At 47.5% G+C, this 21,789-nt stretch overlaps 2 protein-coding genes across 3 annotated transcripts in view; one reads left to right on the top strand and one right to left on the bottom strand.

Annotated features, from left to right (window-relative positions):
* LOC141096426 (CKLF-like MARVEL transmembrane domain-containing protein 3) overlaps positions 1-13,600 on the top strand; it is a 24,478-nt gene extending 10,878 nt beyond the window's left edge. For both annotated transcript variants that reach the window (XM_073583010.1, XM_073583020.1), the window contains exons 2-5: positions 8,217-8,372; positions 9,698-9,793; positions 10,856-10,982; positions 12,251-13,600. In XM_073583010.1, the coding sequence (XP_073439111.1) occupies positions 8,217-8,372; positions 9,698-9,793; positions 10,856-10,982; positions 12,251-12,279 (408 nt within the window). In that variant the 3' untranslated portion in view covers positions 12,280-13,600. The remainder of the gene's footprint in view (positions 1-8,216; positions 8,373-9,697; positions 9,794-10,855; positions 10,983-12,250) is intronic.
* Positions 13,601-13,835: 235 nt separating this feature from the next.
* Positions 13,836-21,789, bottom strand: part of CMTM4 (CKLF like MARVEL transmembrane domain containing 4) — a 57,212-nt gene continuing 49,258 nt past the window's right edge. Inside the window, exons 3-4 of the mRNA XM_073582996.1 lie at positions 19,274-19,372; positions 13,836-18,493 (exon numbers count right to left, since the gene is read on the bottom strand). Of these exons, the coding sequence (XP_073439097.1) occupies positions 18,320-18,493; positions 19,274-19,372 (273 nt within the window). The 3' untranslated portion in view covers positions 13,836-18,319. The remainder of the gene's footprint in view (positions 18,494-19,273; positions 19,373-21,789) is intronic.

Raw genomic sequence — 21,789 nt, forward strand, 5'->3', positions numbered from 1 at the left:
TCATCATCATCCTCATTCACCCCCCTCATCATCATCCTCATTCCCCCCCCTCATCATCATCCTCATTCCCCCCCCTCATCATCATCCTCATTCCCCCCCTCATCATCATCCTCATTCCCCCCATCATCCATCACCCTCATTCCCCCTCATCTGATATCATCATCCTCATCCCCCCTCATCATCATCATCCTCATTCCCCCCTCATCATCCTTCATCTGATATCATCCTCATTCCCCCCCTCATCATCATCCTCATTCCCCCTCATAATCATCCCCCCCCATAATCACCCTCATCATCATCCCCCTCTCCCCTCATAATCATCATTCCCCTTGATCATCATCATCCCCCCCATCATCCTGCCAATTCTGTGCACTTCCACCTACACCTGATGCCCAGTGCAGGCTGCTGCAGTTATGGATGATGATGGGTGATGTAGCTTCCATAGTCCCAAGCTGCATTACTCTTTTTTAACCCCAAAATGAGCATTTTCCAACGGTATCCTAAATAATGTGTTAATTATTGCTGCCCATGATTTGTTTTGCACCATGCACATTGCGGCCTTGTCGATCTATGTTGTGCGCATCCGTAATGAGGCATCTACGGGCACCTCAAATCCGCAGAGGTCTTGTGTATGAGGGACTGAATGGAGCACAATCGTTATCACTGTACAGGGGGAACTGGTAAGGGTGTGTGCACACGTTGCGGATTCCTGTGCGGATTTTTCTGCGCGGAATCTGCAGGTAAAATGACCTGCGTTTTAGCTGCTGATTTACTGCAGATTTCGCCTGCATTTTTACACCTGAGGATTCCTAGAATGGAATAGGTGTAAAAAACGCTGCGGAATCCACACAAAGAATTGACATGCTGCGGAAAATAAACCGCTGCGTTTCCACGTGGAATTTTCAGCATCATGTGCAGTGATTTCTGTTTTCCATAGGATAACATGGCACTGTACACCACATGGAAAACTGCTGCAGATCCGCAGGGCCAAATCCACAGCGTCTGCACATACCCTAAATGTTCCACGTTGGTTCAGGGTGAAATTTTTTGATGTTTTGATCCACTTGCCTCCATCAAAACTTTTCTTGTTTTTATATATAGCGTCATCCATAGTTGTTTTTTTTTTCTCAAAACTTTTTGAAGTGTTTTTTTTCTGCTCCAAACGCAAAAAAAAAAATCTGAGTGGCAACGTGTTTTAATTGGGAATTGAGAGCAATTTTTTGAATAACTGTGCAGGAAAATAAGCAGCTCCTACTTCGTGAAAAAAAAACCTCTCTTCAGAACAGCCGTGTCGAAAAATATTTGTCCATGTGAAATCCAATTTTAACACAGATGACATATGTACACAAAATACACTCATCGGCCCCATTTAGATGGACATTTTTCAGATTTGTGTTCTATGTTTTTCCTGCTTGTCTTTTTTTTTGCAGGCCGATTCTCTTCCCAAAAATGGGGACTGATCCTGTATATTGGAGGCTATGTGGGCTCATACTGCGTATAGGAGGCTACGTGGGGGCTCATGCTGTATATAGAGAGGCTATGTGGGGGTCTCATGCTGTATATTGGAGGCTATGTGGGGGTCTCATGCTGTATATTGGAGGCTATGTGGGGGTCTCATGCTGTATATTGGAAGCTATGTGGGAGCTCATACTTTATATAAGGAGGCTATGTGGGAGCTCATACTGTATATAAGGAGGCTATGTGGGAGCTCATACTGTATATAAGGAGGCTATGTGGGGGCTCATGCTGTATATAGAGAGGCTATGTGGGGGCTCATGCTGTATATTGGAAGCTATGTTGGAGCTCATACTGTATATAAGGAGGCTATGTGGGGGTCTCATGCTGTATATTGGAGGCTATGTGGGGACTCGTGCTGTATATAGGGAGGCTATGTGGGGGCTCATTCTGTAGGTTGGAGGCTATGTGGGCTCATACTGCGTATAGGAGGCTACGTGGGGGCTCATGCTGTATATAGAGAGGCTATGTGGGGGTCTCATGCTGTATATTGGAGGCTATGTGGGGGTCTCATGCTGTATATTGGAGGCTATGTGGGGGCTCATGCTGTATATAGAGAGGCTATGTGGGGGCTCATGCTGTATATTGGAAGCTATGTGGGAGCTCATACTGTATATAAGGAGGCTATGTGGGGGTCTCCTGCTGTATATTGGAGGCTATGTGGGGACTCGTGCTGTATATAGGGAGGCTATGTGGGGGCTCATTCTGTAGGTTGGAGGCTATGTGGGCTCATACTGCGTATAGGAGGCTACGTGGGGGCTCATGCTGTATATAGAGAGGCTATGTGGGGGTCTCATGCTGTATATTGGAGGCTATGTGGGGGTCTCATGCTGTATATTGGAGGCTATGTGGGGGTCTCATGCTGTATATTGGAAGCTATGTGGGAGTTCATACTGTATATAAGGAGGCTATGTGGGAGCTCATACTGTATATAAGGAGGCTATGTGGGGGCTCATGCTGTATATAGAGAGGCTATGTGGGGGCTCATGCTGTATATTGGAAGCTATGTGGGAGCTCATACTGTATATAAGGAAGCTATGTGGGAGCTCATACTGTATATAAGGAGGCTATGTGGGAGCTCATACTGTATATAAGGAGGCTATGTGGGGGCTCATGCTGTATATAGAGAGGCTATGTGGGAGCTCATACTGTATATAAGGAGGCTATGTGGGGGTCTCATGTTGTATATTGGAGGCTATGTGGGGACTCGTGCTGTATATAGGGAGGCTATGTGGGGGCTCATACTGTATATAAGGAGGCTATGTGGGAGCTCATACTGTATATAAGGAGGCTATGTGGGAGCTCATACTGTATATAAGGAGGCTATGTGGGGGCTCATGCTGTATATAGAGAGGCTATGTGGGGGCTCATGCTGTATATTGGAAGCTATGTGGGAGCTCATACTGTATATAAGGAGGCTATGTGGGGGCTCATGCTGTATATAGAGAGGCTATGTGGGGGCTCATGCTGTATATTGGAAGCTATGTGGGAGCTCATACTGTATATAAGGAGGCTATGTGGGGGTCTCATGTTGTATATTGGAGGCTATGTGGGGACTCGTGCTGTATATAGGGAGGCTATGTGGGGGCTCATTCTGTATGTAGGGAGGCTATGTGGGGGCTCATGCTGTATATAGAGAGGCTATGTGGGGGCTCATGCTGTATATTGGAAGCTATGTGGGGACTCGTGCTGTATATAGGGAGGCTATGTGGGGGCTCATTCTGTATGTAGGGAGGCTATGTGGTGCTCATACTGTATATAAGGAGGCTATGTGGGGACTCGTGCTGTATATAGGGAGGCTATGTGGGAGCTCATACTGTATATAAGGAGGCTATGTGGGGGCTCATGCTGTATATAGAGAGGCTATGTGGGGGCTCATGCTGTATATTGGAAGCTATGTGGGGACTCGTGCTGTATATAGGGAGGCTATGTGGGGGCTCATTCTGTATGTAGGGAGGCTATGTGGTGCTCATACTGTATGTAGGGAGGCTATGTGAGGGCTAATGCTGTGTATAGGGGCATATTATAATTAATGGGCATATTATAATTAATAGGTTATTAATATTGAGAAGAATTAATTTGGGCCTATTGGTTCAACCTCCACAACAGTAGTGGTCTCTCATGTGGCCTGTGGGTAAATTAATTGCCCACCGCTGGTCTAATGGATAGGCGCAGCTTGGAAATGTTTTTGTTTTTTTTTTTCTCGTTGCATATTAGAAAAATGGACACCCTAACTAAAAATGGATGAAAATTGAGTCCAGCACTTTGATAAAACTTGGTACGTTTTTCTTTTCCATATACCAAAAAAAAAGGATGTGTGAATGAAGTGTCCTAATGTGTATTGCCAGCTGGGCTTTATACGGGAGCATGACATGTCTGTCCTGATCATCCTGCAGCCAATGTCTGCACCTTTCACATCTCTATGCCCAAGTTCACTATTCGATCCACAATGTGACCCCACATCTTGTATGGACATGTTATAGGGGCGGTGCGGGAATACTCTCATCATGCCCGTGCATAATACTCGCCAGGCATCCGACAGTTGCTTTGGCAGGTGTACCATCCAGTGTGCGTATAAATATTGGATTGGACAGAACAGTGTGCCAGCACTACCCCTTTAAGATCAGACAGACGAGTATGTCCGCACAGCCCCTTTAAGATGAGGCAGAAGAGTATGCCCGCACTACCTCTTTAAGATCAGCCAGAAAAGAATGCCCGCACTACCTCTTTAAGATCAGATCAGAGGATGCTCGCACTACCCCTTTAAGATCAGCCAGAAAAGTATGCCCGCACAGCCCCTTTAAGATCAGATCAGAGGCTGCCCGCACAGCCCCTTTAAGATTAGACAGAAGAGTATGTCCGCACAGCCCCTTTAAGATGAGGCAGAAGAGTATGTCCGCACAGCCCCTTTAAGATGAGGCAGAAGAGTATGCCCGCACTACCTCTTTAAGATCAGATCAGAGGATCCCCGCACAGCCCCTTTAAGATCAGACAACGGAGTATGCCCTCACAGGCTCTTTAAGATCAGACAGTGGAGTATGCCTGCACCGCGCCTTTAAGATCAGAGAGAAGAGCCCTTTAAGAAACATGCATAGTTGTGCTGTGCAGCTCTTGTGATTTTGGGGCAGATTTATCAAAACTTTTGATTTTGGAGGACTGTTCCAATTGTGTTGCAGTTGCTGTAAAGGGGGTTTTACACATAGCGATATCGCTAACAATATCGCTAAAGCATCACCGATTTGGTGACGCAGCAGCGATATCGCTATGTGTGATACTTGCCTCCGACCGGCTCCCCCGCTGTCTGTCGCTGATCGCGCAGCTCCATCTCTCGTCGGGCGCTTCCTGCTGGCGCCGACGAGCGATGCGTGGACGGGAGGATGTCAGGATCGCTGTGTCTGAAAGGTAAGTAACGACCGCTAGATCGCTGATATGTCGACCTCATTTAGCGATGCACCAGCAATCCTGACAGGGTTTGTAACGTTGTCGGGATCGCTGGTGCATCGCTAAAGGTACTATCACACTTAGCGATGCACCAGCGATATGATGCGGTCAGGATCGCTGGTGCATCGCTAGGTGGTCGCTAGTGAGCTGCCACACAGACAGATCTCACCAGCGACATCGCAGGGGTCGCTACTTACCTGTCAGACGAGGCGATCCTGACGTCCTCCCGCCCGGCTCCACGCTCGTCTCTCCACAGGAAGCTGACGATGAGAAATGGTCCAGGACGTTCTCGCGCGATCAGCGATAACCAGTGGGGGAGCGGTCGGAGGTAAGTATCAGACATAGCGATATCGCTGCTACGTCACAAAAACCAGTGACGTTACAGCGATATCGCTGAAGGCCCTGTCACACTAAGCGAGATCGCTGCTGAGTCACTAGAACTGTGACGTTATAGCAATCTTACCAGCGAGATCGCTGTGTGTGACAGTGACCAGCGACCAGCCCCCCTGCCGGTATCGCTGATCGTGCCCGAAATGTCTGGACATTTCTTTGGTCGCTCATGTCCCGCTGAGTCGCTTGTATCGTCACATTTGATACCTAGCCTAACGACCTCGTTAGCGACTCAGAAGCAAGACAAGGTGGGGATTAGCCTTCCCGACATCGTTACAAAGGTCGCTATGACACGCTAGATCGTTGCTCTGTTGTTGGGTAGATTGGACAGTCTGACATCTCAATAGCGACCACATAGCGATGCGGCAACGATCCCTGTCGTGTCGTATCGCTGTCGGGATCATTATAGCGTCGCTAGGTGTGACGGTACCTTTAGTGTGACAGGCCCTTAAATGTAAAGGGGGCTTAAGAAGCAGTATCTCCTGTGTTATCTCTGATCTGTGATCTTCCTTTGTCTCTGCTTTGTGCTGCTGAACCTCATTATCTTCCCTGCAGCCACTTAATGCAATCATCATGTGTCCCCCGGAGCGGACTGCTTCCAGATGGAGAAGGCATCTTCTCTATAAGACCTGAGGGGCATTAGCTAATGAATGGCCGCTCCCTGTTAGGAGGTCAAGGGGGCGGCATGGGCCACTTCTGCAATATCTGTTGCTTTTTATTCACCAGCCATATCTGTTTCTAGGAAAGCTGGGTGACCTCTGTGCTGACAGTGGGGTGCGGCAGCTCTGGATGAGGTTATGATGTGTGTGCTGGGAGGGTCACTCTGATCGTCTCCTTCCACTGCCAGCTGTGATGTAGCGCAGCCCATAGAGGCTCTCGTGCTGCGCAGATGATGATGAGTCTAGGAGCGGTAGTCTTCAGAGGTCACACATCATGCACTGCCGCCCACTCTTATTTCCACTCTTATTGTCCTAAAACCACATACAATATACCATGTTTTTTTGGGTGGCAATGATCCCTCATGGGCAATTTTCAGTCTTGGGTGGTGTGATATCTGCGTGGTCAGTCACATCATCTGTGCCCAGGCATCCCCATGAAAAATCAGAGGCTCTCTCTTCTGGTGACTTTTGCCTTTGAGGTGTAATTTTAGGCCCCAAAACATTAAATTTGCTTTTCGAGTGATGAGTTGATTTCAAGGGGTCACAATGGGTCCTCTCCATACTGCTCTTCCCATAAGTAGTCCTCCACAAGATCTTCTCTACTCTTGGCTTCTCCATCAAGATTTTTCCGATGCATTCCCCAACTTCTGGAACTCCCTACCCCAACATGAGACTCTCCCATGATCCAGACTTTCAGAAGCAATCTGACCCCCTCTTCTAAAAAGCCTACACCCATCACAGCCCTCATCAGCAGCGCCCTCTCGCCGCCTACACCCATCGCAGCCCTCATCAGCAGCGCCCTCTCGCCACCTACACCCTTCACAGCCCTCATCAGCAGCATCCTCTCGCCACCTACACCCTTCACAGCCCTCATCAGCAGCGTCCTCTCGCCACCTACACCCTTCACAGCCCTCATCAGCAGCACCCTCTCGCCACCTACACCCTTCACAGCCCTCATCAGCAGCGCCCTCTTGCCGCCTACACCCTTCACAGCCCTCATCAGCAGCACCCTCTCGCCACCTACACCCTTCACAGCCCTCATCAGCAGCGCCCTCTCGCCACCTACACCCTTCACAGCCCTCATCAGCAGCGCCCTCTCGCCACCTACACCCTTCACAGCCCTCATCAGCAGCACCCTCTCGCCACCTACACCCTTCACAGCCCTCATCAGCAGCGTCCTCTCGCCACCTACACCCTTCACAGCCCTCATCAGCAGCGCCCTCTTGCCGCCTACACCCCTCACAGCCCTCATCAGCAGCGCCCTCTCGCCGCCTACACCCTTCACAGCCCTCAGCAGCGCCCTCTTGCAGCCTACACCCCTCACAGCCCTCATCAGCAGCGCCCTCTCGCTGCCTACACCCATCACAGCCCTCATCAGCAGCGCCCTCTTGCCGCTTACACCCTTCACAGCCCTCATCAGCAGCGCCCTCTTGCCGCCTACACCCTTCACAGCCCTCATCAGCAGCACCCTCTTGCCGCCTACACCCTTCACAGCCCTCATCAGCAGCACCCTCTTGCCGCCTACACCCCTCACAGCCCTCATCAGCAGCACCCTCTTGCCGCCTACACCCCTCACAGCCCTCATCAGCAGCGCCCTCTCGCCGCCTACACCCATCACAGCCCTCATCAGCAGCGCCCTCTTGCCGCTTACACCCTTCACAGCCCTCATCAGCAGCACCCTCTTGCCGCCTACACCCTTCACAGCCCTCATCAGCAGCACCCTCTCGTCGCCTACACCCATCACAGCCCTCATCAGCAGCGCCCTCTTGCAGCCTACACCCATCACAGCCCTCATCAGCAGCGCCCTCTCGCCGCCTACACCCTTCACAGCCCTCAGCAGCGCCCTCTTGCAGCCTACACCCATCACAGCCCTCATCAGCAGCGCCCTCTCGCTGCCTACACCCATCACAGCCCTCATCAGCAGCGCCCTCTTGCCGCTTACACCCTTCACAGCCCTCATCAGCAGCGCCCTCTTGCCGCTTACACCCTTCACAGCCCTCATCAGCAGCGCCCTCTTGCCGCCTACACCCTTCACAGCCCTCATCAGCAGCACCCTCTCGCCGCCTACACCCATCACAGCCCTCATCAGCAGCGCCCTCTCACCTTCTGGGCCGGTTTGAGGCTCTCTGAGCTCATGTCTTTTGCCTCTTCTGCTTTTATCACACATTCGTGGTACATATTAAACCCCCTTCTGTTCTATTTCCTTCGCAGGTGGTGTCATTGATCACATTCATCTGTTACGTGGCATCGACGGCTGTGGCTCTCATGACCGTTCCTCTTATAGAATTCCTCTGGGCTCTCTTCACGTTCTTTGCTTATTCCACAAAACTAAATGAACAGCTGAAAGGAATTTTCTGGCCACTGCTGGTAAGTGCTCTGACATCTGGGACTTTCCATATTGCAGCTTTGCTTCTTCATCCACGTCTGGTGAAGATTAGTGAAACTCAGAGTAGAAGATGTTGAAATTTTGTTTTAGTTTTTTATCAGTGTGTGTGGGGGAATGTACTGTGGGGGCATCATACTGTGTGGGGGAATGTACTGTGGGGTCGTCATACTGGGGGGGCATCATACTGTGTGGGGGGAATGTACTGTGGGGACATCATACTGTGTGGGGGGAATGTACTGTGGGGGCATCATACTGTGTGGGGGAATGTACTGTGTGGGGGGAATGTACTGTGGGGGCATCATACTGTGTGTGAGGGAATGTACTGTGGGGGCATCATACTGTGTGGGGGAATGTACTGTGGGGACATCATACTGTGTGGGGGGAATGTACTGTGGGGACATTATACCGTGTGTAGGGGAATATACTGTGGGGACATTATACCGCGTGTAGGGGAATATACTGTGGGGACATTATACCGCGTGTAGGGGAATATACTGTGGGGACATTATACCGTGTGTAGGGGAATATACTGTGGGGACATTATACCGTGTGTAGGGGAATGTACTGTGGGGACATGTTGTGGGGGGGAATGTACTGTGGGGACGTGATACTGTGTGGGGGATGTACTGAAAATGAAAGCCGAAAACCCCTTTAAGATCACCATGGGCCCATTTTGTTAGTAAAAAGTGGTGATGAATCCCATTAAGAAATTCTCTTCCCTGACAGCAAGGAGATCATAGAACATTTAAGGAACTAAAATTTTGCTAGAATTTTGCATTAACCATCATTTACTTACAAAAAATAAAAAATGTAATCCATCCCGTAAGGCTAGTGTTACTAAGCAATTTTGGAGGTGGAAGTGGTGCTGCAGAGCTGCTGCCATGTGTCCTGTGGACTCAGGAGTGAGAAACTGGATGAAGATCATAGCAGTATATACTTAGGAATCCTCCCGCAATAGATGATGTCGGGGAAGGGAGGTCACCTTGTTTTCTGGGCAGAAGCCTTCGCTCTCTATGTTGGAGACCGTGCTATCTCATGTGTATAGGTTACACTGAATCTGCTCACGTGAAGCCCTGACTCGTGGGCCTGGATTGTCTTCACCACTCCATCTTTGTCTATATAGAGGGTCCGGGTGGGGGGGGGTATATAGGGATCCATCCAGACTAAATATTACTGTTACCTTGTGACAGATCTGGGGCCGGTGATTTATGACTGCATTGAATGTTTGGATTACAGTGCATTAGCCTACCCCGTGCCCCTACTCACATGGTGCTGCAATGTAACCGCGCTCTCTGCTCCCTCCTAGGACTTCATCCGCTGCGTCTCTGCTGCCATCATATATTTTGTGATCTCACTAGTGGCCGTGTCAAAATACTCCTGTGCGGCCTCCAAAGCTGCTGCGGTGAGTTCTCACGATTACGGTTATGGGGGCTCTCTGACGTATAGCAGATACCGTTTTTGGTTGCGTTTTGTGAAATGTGGGGGTTAAGAGTTACCAAAACCAGTGGGGAGAAATGGGTAAAGGTGACCAAACCCACCGATTCCATTGTAACTGGCCGATTAGTGTACATAGGGGCCACCCGACAGATGAGTAAAGGATCGTAGGCAAATGCTGTTGTTCTCGGAGAAAAGCTTTTACAAGATATGGATAGCAGCTGCTCACTCCCCTCTCCCCATTGATAATACATGGCCAAGTTGAGCATTAAGGTCAAATTCAGATGTCTGTGAAACACAGTCCTTGCACAGAAGGTGATATCCAGTCCGGCCTGGGTTTCCTAACCCCAAACTGTTGAGTAAGGGTTGGGAGACTCGCAGTCAGTCTATATATCATGGTCTGTACACAGATCGTGTTTTATGGAAATCAGAATTCCCAAAATTATTTCTCAAGGGGGTTCATTTGCTGGGACCCCCTGGTATCCAGGTCTAGTAAGCACACCTCTGCTCCATTCATTGTCTATAGGACTGATGGAGAAATCTGAGGGCAGCACGCAGCTTTTTCCAGGAGTCCCACAGAGGTTGGAAATGAATGGAGAGAATAGACTTAACAAGAGGCACTATATTTTGAAGGTTAAACCTGAGCACTTTAGTACTGGGATGCTGTATCTCCATCCAAGAATGTTACCCCATAATAAGGATTGTTGATTTTTTTTTTTCTTTTATGTTGTTATTCGATATATGTTATTCTATGCCTATTTGTGGGTTCTCTAGTTTTTAAAAATTTTTTCCGTACCTGTACAAGGTTGTTTATTCCCCACTCCCTTCCCTCCCTTCTTACCTTCCTTTCCCTACCCTGTTTATTTCTAAAAAAACAATAAAATTATTTGAAAACGGAAATGAATGGAGAGATGGTGGGCACGATCAACCCCTAAACAGCCCCATACTCCGGACTGATGGGGGACGTCCCATCAGTCAGGTCCCCAGAGACCTGTAACTTATGTTATATTCCACTTCTCCCATGTCCCAGGTGCTTGGATTCATTGCCACCATCGTCTATGCGTTTGACTTCTACATCATCTTTAATGACCTGATCGAATTCCTAAAGAAGGGAGACTCTGCAGATGACGAACCTCCGCGACGGAAGTCAGGTGACGGTACATACCTTGTGGTGTGAGGGTGAAGGTCCAGGCCAACTACTCTGCACCCCCCATAGTATCATCTGAAATCCAGGAACAGGCCTATTCACACTGTTTCATGTACATATTGGAGACCTACTGTATGTGAGGACTTCCTAAATGTACCTCCAATGGATGCCTCTGTACAGGCCTATGGTGGCATGATAACGTTTCGGTAACAGTATGGCTACTAATCGGCAGGTAGGTAGAGATCTGCAGGCCATGGACTACTAATGTGGCCGCTGGACTACGGTCCTGTAAATCTTCTTGCTGAACTCTAGATCCTATGGTGATGTTGGTGCGTACATCAGGAGCCCGCATCAGGGGTCTGTGTATGGTATAGGGCACAGGTGCCGGGTAGGATCTGTGCGGTCAGCCATCTTGTCACTCAGCTGTTCCAGAAGTGGACAAACCATTGCCTGAATTCTTGGACTATGGGACGTGCATCCCCCCCTTACATACAGGATATTTTTCCCCCGGCTGTATATGGTCGGAAAGTGTCCAGAAGTATGTGCATAATGTAATTAAGAAGAATATGGACAACACAGATATTTCTTGTGCGACCGCCATAATGATCCTTCCCCTGGAGATGGATTTTCTGTGGCTTCTCACATATATGTAATTAGACACAGGATGTATACGGCCGTCGTGGTCCGAGCAGACAATGGGGATACGGTGCTGACATGGAAGCAGATTACACAGAGCAAAACAGGAAGAATTCAATTATAACATAAGGTCACGTTGGCAGTCATCGCAGCCCCCCATGGGAGGAGAGCTGCTCCATTTATTAACCTGTACTGGTATATAAAGATAGAGGATAAATGAGAGAGGAAGTGAAATCTGTGATCTCCAAACATAAAAGGGGGTTTAATACATTAAAAATGGGTTGTATTGGCAATCCGATAGATGCTACTGCACAGTTGCCGCCGACACCATTTTGCTAGAGGGAGAAAAAAAATGGTGTCCACCAAGGTGGCGCCAGCGCAGCAGCATCTGTTGGATCGCCGCTAGATGCGCCTGCGCAGGCGCCTCCAGCGCCATCTTGATAGATTTTTTTTCAGAATTAATGTATATTATACATGCGATCATGCTGCATTGTATACCCCATGTGATTGTTGCAGCAGTCCCGCATTTTGCTGCAAATTTTTATTTTCATAGAACATAGAGGGAAACATGACAAATGCCAAAAAAAGGAGATGAAAGAGTACAATGACCCCTAATCCAATGACTCTTGTGCTCACTTCCAGATGAAGACACAGACTCGGACTCAGATTGATGATTTCCGGGAGATATTTTCCTTCCTGCCCCTGTGGTTATTTGTGGTCAACACTGGACCCCACAGACGAGATTACTGTGAAGAGTGAAGGACTTTTTACATTTTTTAATAGAGAAATTGGATTAAAGGACTAAAGAAGAGGAGACGTCACATTACACCGAATATAGACCGGTATCGCCTGCAGGTTGCTGTCTGCAAACGACAACTCCCAGCAACTTATGAGTTTTTTTGGTGCAGTTTTTCCAGATTTTTGTATTTTAAAGGAGCCGTAACTATTGACAATCTTTTTTTTTTTAAGAATTACTCAGAATACAATTTATATAAGACCAAGGAAGAGAAAAGAGGTGTTTACTACACCTCTTTTCTCTTCCTTGGTCTTATTGTATTCCAATTTCTGCAGGATAGGACATCAGTGTTCAGATGGATATGTGCTGCAATATGCAATAGAGCAGGTAGGCTGGAATAGAGATGGCACCAGTGCTCTGCAGGGGCTGAGGGGTACAGACCCCCCCAACACTGCACTGGGAGGTGAGTAACTACTCTGCGCTAAGGCTTTCTTGTTGCATTGTATGAAAGAGACTATTAGAATCACTACAACCATAAAACCAGACTTGATTATTGTACACGGGTCAGTGTTCATGGTAGAGTTTTGGGATAGAGAGGAGTCTTTTATTTAAAGGGAATCCGTCTGCAGGTTTTTGCTGTGTAATCTGAAAGCACCACAATGTAAGAGCAGATAGCCCGACTCCAGAGATGTGTCACTTACTGGGGCTGTGCCTTCCTGTTTCAATAAAATCAGTGTTTTATCAGCAGGAGATGATCACTGCAGGACTAGGCATCTCGTGCCTTCTGGTCCAACCATGCCCCCAGCACTGATTGGCGGTTTTCTGCCAATCAGAGGGGTGGATGGGATTCTACACAGTTCAGCATTCTGTGAACTCTGCTGGATCTACAGCAGAGAAACTGCGATTACGGTCTCAGCCCCTACATCATGCTGCTCTCAGATTACATAGCTAAAACCTCCCTTTAAAAAATACACCCTTTACCCTCCAGAGCTTAACCTGAGTATACATGCCTATCAGTAGCCCCTGGGCCTGGCCGTACATCACAGTCAGACCGTAAAACTGACCCTACAGGCACACCTCTCTAGGTTGTAGTGAAGGGGGTGAACTATTGGTTTGTGAAGGATCGTGCTGCAAACATAACATGTGAAGTATCAGCAAGCCTTATTGGAGATGAAAACTTTATACTTACTGCCATTGTACAGGAAATTATTATATTTGCACTTGAGTAACTTTGTACTATAAACGCTCACAATTTACCAGATATCCATTAAATACGACCTGAAAATCGGATGGTGAATGTCAGGCTCAAGGACCCAGAAATCGGCTGTGAGCTGTGGATGTCCCTGCAGTGCCTCCGCAGGATAAATTAGGTATTGCGCTATTTGATTGAAACCAATGGTAAACTAATGGAAACTGTTGAAAACTACTACACCAAGCATGCCCTGGGGGAAGCTGGTGGGGGGTGGAAGAACAGAAAACAAAAAAAAAACATGCGTTTGATCTTTTTATTACACGTTACAAAAAGAAACTCCAGTCTCCATATTGTACCAGCACACGAGAAAAGGAACACACGCATCCAGTCTTACAATAATACACAAGTATCGGATGATTGACAAGTGCACATCGATACGAAAAAGGCACACAAGGTGAGACGATTCGCCAAAACCCAAAAACAAAAAATGGAGAATAGAAAAAAGAAAGCAAAGGTGTACAAAAAAAAAAGCAAAGGCGTACACAAAGCGTAATGATTACATCCAAGAGACACGTACCGTTATACAAAAACCTAGAATACAAAATATGACATATAAGCACCATGAAAAATGCTCGTGTGTCGGCTCTTATCATACACGTGACGCAGCTGGCCGATAGGAGGCGCCGTTCTTTTCTCTGTGTCGGATGGAAAGTTTTCTGGTTATCGAGTGTTCGATGTGAAAAATTGCAATGAAACAATCTGATTTACACCAACGATGTCACAACTTCAAGAAGCGTCACGGTTATGTACAAAAAGAAGATTTTCTCTAAATTATAAAGGTCCATTTAATGAACTACACGGATGCGAGTGACCATTATTACAGGCAGTTAGGAGCGCACCGCTCACCTGGCTTCCTGTCTGCCGGAGTGACTGTGCGCTCCCAATGAGTGACGGTTTAAACCAGTGGCATACGCTGATGCTTCTAACTTTGGGGGTGGTCGCCGGATCGGCAGTACTTACTGCTTCAGAGCAGCACTTTCAGGCTCGATAGCAAAGAGCTTGTAGGCGCTGCGCCCCTAGAATAGAAAGCACAGATTATAATGAAGGGGTATGTGACTGCCCATCAGGGTTTCTATGAGGCTTATCCACCTGCAGACTCCTGAACGAAATCTGGGGGTCAGTCCACAGATTCCACCGTCAATAAGAGTTCACGGCGGATTTAGACTTTACACAGACAGGGGGTCCCGTTATGGCAGATAAACATTTTAAGACTCTTAATGGGTCGGGCATTGGACATCAAGATGGCAGAAACCTTTTGCAGACTTTAAACTCAAGAAATGTCTGTAAGCCTCTGGATCTCCACCAAGAGGACCAGTACCGCTCCAGAGAAGACTTCACATATAAAATGGTCCACCGTCATTATCACCGAAAGTAATAAAACTTTTATGTAAGTTTAAGCAGTAAATATTTGGTCCTATCGTATTCACTGAACATCCCAAAACCTTAAGGCTAGGGTTACTCGGCACCTTTGGCCATGACCAAAGGTCACTTGGTGCCAGCACTGCAGCTACAGAAGTGGTTGGGGTGGCACTGCGACACCTACACGACTGTGACAAGCAAGTCGCCAAAAATCCAACCAAGGCGCCGTCGTGTTAGTGTCGCAATGTAACCCCCCGTCTGTTGCAGCAGCACCGAGGGAACGGCTGCTGGGGTCAATGTCGCCTGAGCCTACCCCAGCACTCAGGAAATGTCATCTCAGAGTCCTGGTCCCTCTGGTTTATAGAAAATGGAAAACTTTGGGTTTTTCCAGTGTGGAAACTGCTTTAGGAAACTCCGTTTTTGGAAGTTTTTTGTGACCTGCACTTATTGGACATAAGGCTTTTATTTGTTGTTGTTTTTTTTTTTAAAACTTGAAGCGGGAGGAAAGAGAAAAATAATGTAGTGCAGCCACTGGCTTTGGAGCCTGAATACACGGACCCCTCCTCGATGTCACCTTCTGCCTTATACAAGCATGTATCTTGTGTTTCGGAGATGGTGGGATAAAGTGCGTAGAAGACTGGAAAAGCTGCAAAGCCAATACGGTCATAAGGGAATGTTCAGATAATGGAAAAGTGTCCCAAGCCTCAGACTCTCAAGCGTTTCAGGCAGCGAGTAGACTGGTCCTGGAAACATCAGGACCACAGAAGTCTATGTGGAGTGAAGCTATGGGCATATCTGCATAGTGAAAGCCTCAGCCTTGAAACTCACTATTGTACAAGCCCCATAGAAGAATTCTCACGCGTTTCTGGCAGCTAGTCGACCAGAGATGGCGGTCAATGCCTCAGCCACGACCATCAAAAAGCCACCAGGGACGGTTGGCAAAGGGTGAAGTCAACTTCCTACGTAGATGAAGTCTTCTACTTCAGCATCTGCCCATATATCCCCCCCCCCCCGCAGGCATTCACATCACTGGCAGACCCTATATTAAAGGGACAGCCATGCCTGCTTTACTTTAGCAGTTCCCTGCTCGGGCTCATCTATAGATTGTAACCTACAGAACGGGGTCGTCCTAAATCTCTCATTCCCCAGGCTGACGCACAGTCATAGAGACCCATGTTCCCAACCATCAGCCCGTGCAAACACGCCGTCAACCTGCAAAACGTTCACTCGTTGGCCAACTGGATCCTTTACACACCCGTCAATGCAGAGTCAGGAGGCCTCCATACAAGGAGGATGCTTAGGGGGGCTGTTAATAGGACAATTGGGATTCTTTCAATATCTGCACTGACTATTTGCTTTTTTACGATATTGTATTGCAAAATTTCAGTTTAGTAAACTGTAAAAAAAAAAAAAAAAGTTAATAAATTACATTTCCTACACAAAACCGGATTATAATCAGATACTTAAATTTTAATAAGCCTACGACGAGGCACAAAGACTGTATATTAAATACCTTCATGTCTAAGGACTTTTTTTTTAACTTTTTTTTTTTAGGGGGGGTGGTCGGTTATTGATCCTTCAGATTACGCTAAATTCCCTTTTCACGAGATAAATAGTGTTAAAATATCGCTTAATAAAATAATAAAAGCTGTAGTTGTCAGTCCCTAGTGTAATATTGCATATGTATAGTGGCGTCACCGCGCTGTGATCGCTACGTTACCGATATGAATACGAAAGACGGCGAACAAAGGAGAAAAATACAGGCCATCTAAAGCATCACCAAAAGAAAAATTAAACTCCCCCCCCCCCCCCCCCCCAGAGTGTGTGTTAAAAAATTAAAAGGGGGTCGTCCCATCTTCCTTCTTCAGAACTGCAACACTTCCTCTTCCTGCCCAGGAGGAGCGGTGTACTCCTGAAGATTGCAGGCGGTATGATTACACCGCTGTCTGAACTGTGCGCTCTAACGCTGCAAACGTTTGCAAGTGCGTGCTCCCTGCCTAGGTAACCGACCACCACCGATAAGACTTGACAGGTGGTCGGTAACCTAGGCAACAACTTAAAATTTAAAAATATTTCTGTTCTGAAATAGGTAAAATTGCAAAGTGCTTGTCCTTTAAGAAATGAACCTTTCACTCTTGCTTCAAATTAAGGTTTGCATGTCCCCATGATAACACTTCCTGTTTCGTTAGCCTCTAGCCAAGCAGGAGCCACTGGGTCTAGCCTCTACCCAAGGGGGAGCCACTGGGGCTAGCCTCTAACCAAGTGGGAGCCACTGGGGCTAGCCTCTAACCAAGCGGGACCCCCCCGGGGCTAGCCTCTAGTCAAGAGGGAGCCCCCCGGGGCTAGTCTCTTGTCAAGCGGGAGCCCCCCGGGGCTAGCCCCTAGTCAAGCGGGAGCCCCCCGGGGCTAGCCCCTAGTCAAGCGGGAGCCCCCCGGGGCTAGCCCCTAGTCAAGCGGGAGCCCCCCCGGGGCTAGCCTCTAGTCAAGCGGGAGCCCCCCCGGGGCTAGCCTCTAGTCAAGCGGGAGCCCCCCCGGGGCTAGCCTCTAGTCAAGCGGGAGCCCCCCGGGGCTAGCCTCTAGTCAAGCGGGAGCCCCCCGGGGCTAGCCTCTAGTCAAGCGGGAGCCACCGGGACTAGCATCTAGCCAAGCAGGAGACTTATTTTTTTTTTTTTTTTCAAACGTGTAAATTAATGATGTCCCTATGATAAGATGGAGCTTCCAGGAAGTTTTGCCATGGGGACACATGCAGAAAAGCTTCTCTTATTTGCATTTAAGTCCCATTAACTTGAAAACAGGAATGAGATTTTTTTTTTTTTTTTTTTTTTCAGATCCTGTAATTTCCTTCAATCACCAGACGAATTATTTAAATTAAGTTAAATATTAAAAACCTTCATTTTTTTTTTTTTACCATTTTTCAGTGCCCTTCTGCGGCTTCAGCCTATTTCTCCACTGGAATGAATGCAATTAATAATCCGCTTAAAAAAAAAGACCCTAATTATAAATCGCAGGATTAAAAGATGATCTAATTAAAAGATGCAAGACAGAAAAAAAAATCTAATCATCTGTCAGAGAGGGAAGTAGAAAGGTACGTGCCGCGACCAAGGTCATCACCGTCACTGGAGATCAGTCGTCTGGTCCCAGGTTTTTGGTCCATGTCAGGACTGTCCATCGCAGGATCTACAACGTTGGCTTCTCGGGAATGTTTGCCACCCACCTGCCTTTCTAAACATTAAGACGGAAATGTGATCCAAAAAAAAAAAATCTCTGTTCCCAAAATGCGTCTTCACAAAAGTAGTCCTGCTGCCAGGGGAGGAAGAAACCACTCAGGACGGAAGCCCCTCTACCGATCGGGACCCCCGACGGGTTATGCATCCAAACGCTGAATCTCGGGACGGCAGTCTACATCCCGCGACTCGCTGCGTGCCCTCATGTAGTCGCTGGACTGACGCATGTTCTGGGATCTGCTGCCGACTTTCCATTTCCTAAATGCCAAGTGGGTGTTTGCGGAATATAAGATGGTGGCCAAGAAGCCGAAAACCTGCAAAAAAAAAAGGTAGAACTCCTGAGTAATAAGCAACTTTTCTCCCCCAAAAATCCTAGCGATCAATGGTGCATCCCAACAACAAGCGTTCAATTTCTCTGCACTGCCCCCGATGGTAAAGTGCAGTATTACACCATTTCCACATAAAGCAGATCAATCCAAGACAAGAGACGCTCTTTGTAGCCATTCTCCTGTGACGGGGCCGTAATAACAATCAGCGATGTCTCGGCAGCACGGTGGCTCAGTGGTTAGCACTGTAGCCTTGCAGAACATACAAACCATCTGCAAGGAGTTTCTATGGGTTTCCTCCCACACGCCGAAGACTATACTGATAGAGAATCTATACTGCTGAAACTTTTAAGCATTTTGGAAAATCCTTTTAAAAAAAAAATTACCAGTAAAGCTCGGCTACATCTGAGTTTAATGAATCATTACTCACACAGCCACCAGGTGGTGCTAGAGACCACCGCAAGCTGCACATCTGTCCTCAAGTAACAGAATACTTCCAGAGCCGAGTTAACTCTTAACATACCAAACTCATCAGTAACGGCTCCTATTACAATTACCCGCTCACTGATTAATTTATCATTTGATTGCAGGGGGGGGACTTAAGGAGCCGACACTGCACGCCCTGGAGTGTAATTGGTTGCCAAAAAGTTGAGAAAACCTCAATACTGTCATTTCGATCAGGAAGGGGTTAAATCACATTCCTTTTTGTCTTTTTAATGGAAAAAAAAAAACTTCAGAAAAGTGATTTTTTTTATTTTTTTTCCTTACCGCTGCAGAAATTTCCGCTCCAGATTTGTGGTTCAGCGATGCCAAAATTACAGAGGCAATGAAGAAAAACAGAGCGCTCAGCCCAGTGTTCACTAGATCCTGAAAAACAAGAGAAAAAAAAAAAAGACCAAGACACAATGAGAGCGAGAAGAGAAGCAACGGAAGACGGAGCAAGCAACACGTGGGCAAACGTGGCAGCGTGGAGGGGGCCAGCGGGCCGACATGTCTCCTCTCGGTGGTCAAAATGCAAATACTGAAGTGTCAGCAATCAGAAAATTAACTGCAGACGCAGCAATCCCCTGTGCTCAGTGGTCACCTATTTTTTAAAATGTCACCTTGGGGTACATTTTTCTATAGATCCAAGTCCTTGGCTACAAGGTGCCACGGGTAAATGATGACGTTTGATCTTGGACCACCACCCATTTGCAGAATAGGACTGTATAGGCATCGTAAACCCTTTGGCACTGCACGGAGACAGCACTGCATGCTTCATTTCAGCCTAGGTGAAATCTCTGAGCAGTGTCAAAGGGATAGGAGCTTCCCCTTTGATCTTGGATCCTGCCCCATTTCCAGAATGGCTTTTACCAAATGCAATCAAAGGCCATTTGACCTTGGAATTAACAATAGGGTTCAAACCCCTTTGGCACGGCTCAGATATTTCTCTTTTTTTTTTTTAGGGGGGCATGTGTAATTTCATCAAGAAGGAGATGTATCTGCTCTCCTCGTGTAATACTCAGCTGTTTTTTTTTTCTCCCAGTTAGTTTATAGAGCCAAAGTGAAATCTCTGAGCAGTGCCAAAGAGGGTATAATATACACGTTTCCAAGCATCAATGATTAGACACTCACTTTGAGCACATCGGAAAAGTAAAATCTTGATTTTTAGCCTCAAGGTGGCTCTATGGAGTGCTCAAACCTTTTTGGCACTGCACAGAGGGTTTGCTTAAAATGGGTTACCGCATGTTTCATTCCAGCCTAGGTGAAATCTCTGAGCAGTGATAAAAGGATAAGCGCTTCGCTTTTGATCTTGCCTCTGTATGAGGTCAAATGCCATTTTCACCTTGGATTCTGCCTCGGCTCTATACAGAGAGCTCATACCCCCCTTTGGCACTGTGCAGAGATTTCTCTTTTTTTTTTTTTTGGGCAAAAAAAAAGTAAAATGAATAATTTCAACAGGAAAGAGAGGCATTTATTCTATTTTTGTTTGAATTAGCTTACTGAACCAAAGTGAAATCTCTGTGCAGTGCCAAAGGGGTCAGAATTCTCTAACCGGCCTTGTTCCTGAAAAAAAAAAGCAGCAGGATTGAGGATTAGACTGTTCTGATATGATCACGTGGGAGTTTAATCTTGAATTTCATCTTGCTCTACAAACGCTATGGAGACCCCTTTGGCACTACCTGGAGACATATATATGTACCTCTAAACAGCTGAACCCCCCCGACAATTTATTATTCTCTCATTTTAGCCTTTGGCGAGGAGTACGGTAATTTAGGTAGATTTGCCTTCCCCTCAAAACCTATCCATCTCCCCTCCCACCTGCTGCAACTGTGAGGGGTATAACTTACTGTAGAACCGCTAAAAACCTCCACGATTTCTTCCCCCCTGCGTAACGACACTGCCATTCTCTAGTTTTAAGGCGTATGCCAGTGCCGGGTCTCGCTGCGCAGAGGCTACTACTGACAGCAGATGTCCTATTTTTTCACCCTCATGCCTTTTAAAATGCCCTCAACCTCTCCGCCTTCATTCTGAGCGGCCTTCATGCGGTTCTGTGTAGCTTGTGAACTTTGATTACGCAGCGCTTCCTCCACTTCCCTCAACTCCTCCATTTACCGCTTTATCAGAATTTCTTGTGCCTTGATACAATATCCCCCGTAAGTATGCCTTCATGGTGTCCCAAACACCACCTCCTCGAACGGTGTGCTTGCGGGTACCAGCATTGACACCCCTCCGGCATAGGCCGAGAACGTTGCGTGATACACTCTCCTCCCCCGTTTCCTCTGTAGTAATATATTGCAATATTGCTGTACGCCTCACATTATTAGATAGACCCCTGGCGTTCCAACGCAAAAAATTAACCCTTTCTCCCATCATAGTCAATGACATCAGAATTTCGTTCCCCCTTTTGGTCTCCGTCCCCCCACCACCAACAACCCCAACAATTTATCGCCTCCTCAGGGGTCTGAGAAAAGTGCACCCCTCCCAGGACCACCAACCTTAATTTAGCCGGATATAACATAGCACAAGCCAAGCTCAGTCCACGCAGCTTCTCGTGACCTCTCCAAGTTTCATCCTGAGCTTCTGAACTGCTGCAGAGTAGTCAGGGCAAATAGAAATCCGGTTGCCATCATCCATATCCCTGGCCCTTCTAAGTAGAATGTTAAGGTTCTGATAGTTCAGGATTTTGGCCAAGCTAGATCTTGGGGCAGACCCCGGCGCCAAGGGTCTAGATGATATTCGGTGGGCCCTCTCCACCGCGAATGGTTTAGTGAGGCCGCCTCCACCCACTTTAGTTATCACAA

Source organism: Dendrobates tinctorius, unplaced genomic scaffold, assembly GCF_039654945.1.
Source record: "Dendrobates tinctorius isolate UK_male_01 unplaced genomic scaffold, ASM3965494v1 ptg000009l, whole genome shotgun sequence".
Classification (NCBI taxonomy): Eukaryota; Metazoa; Chordata; class Amphibia; order Anura; family Dendrobatidae; genus Dendrobates; species Dendrobates tinctorius.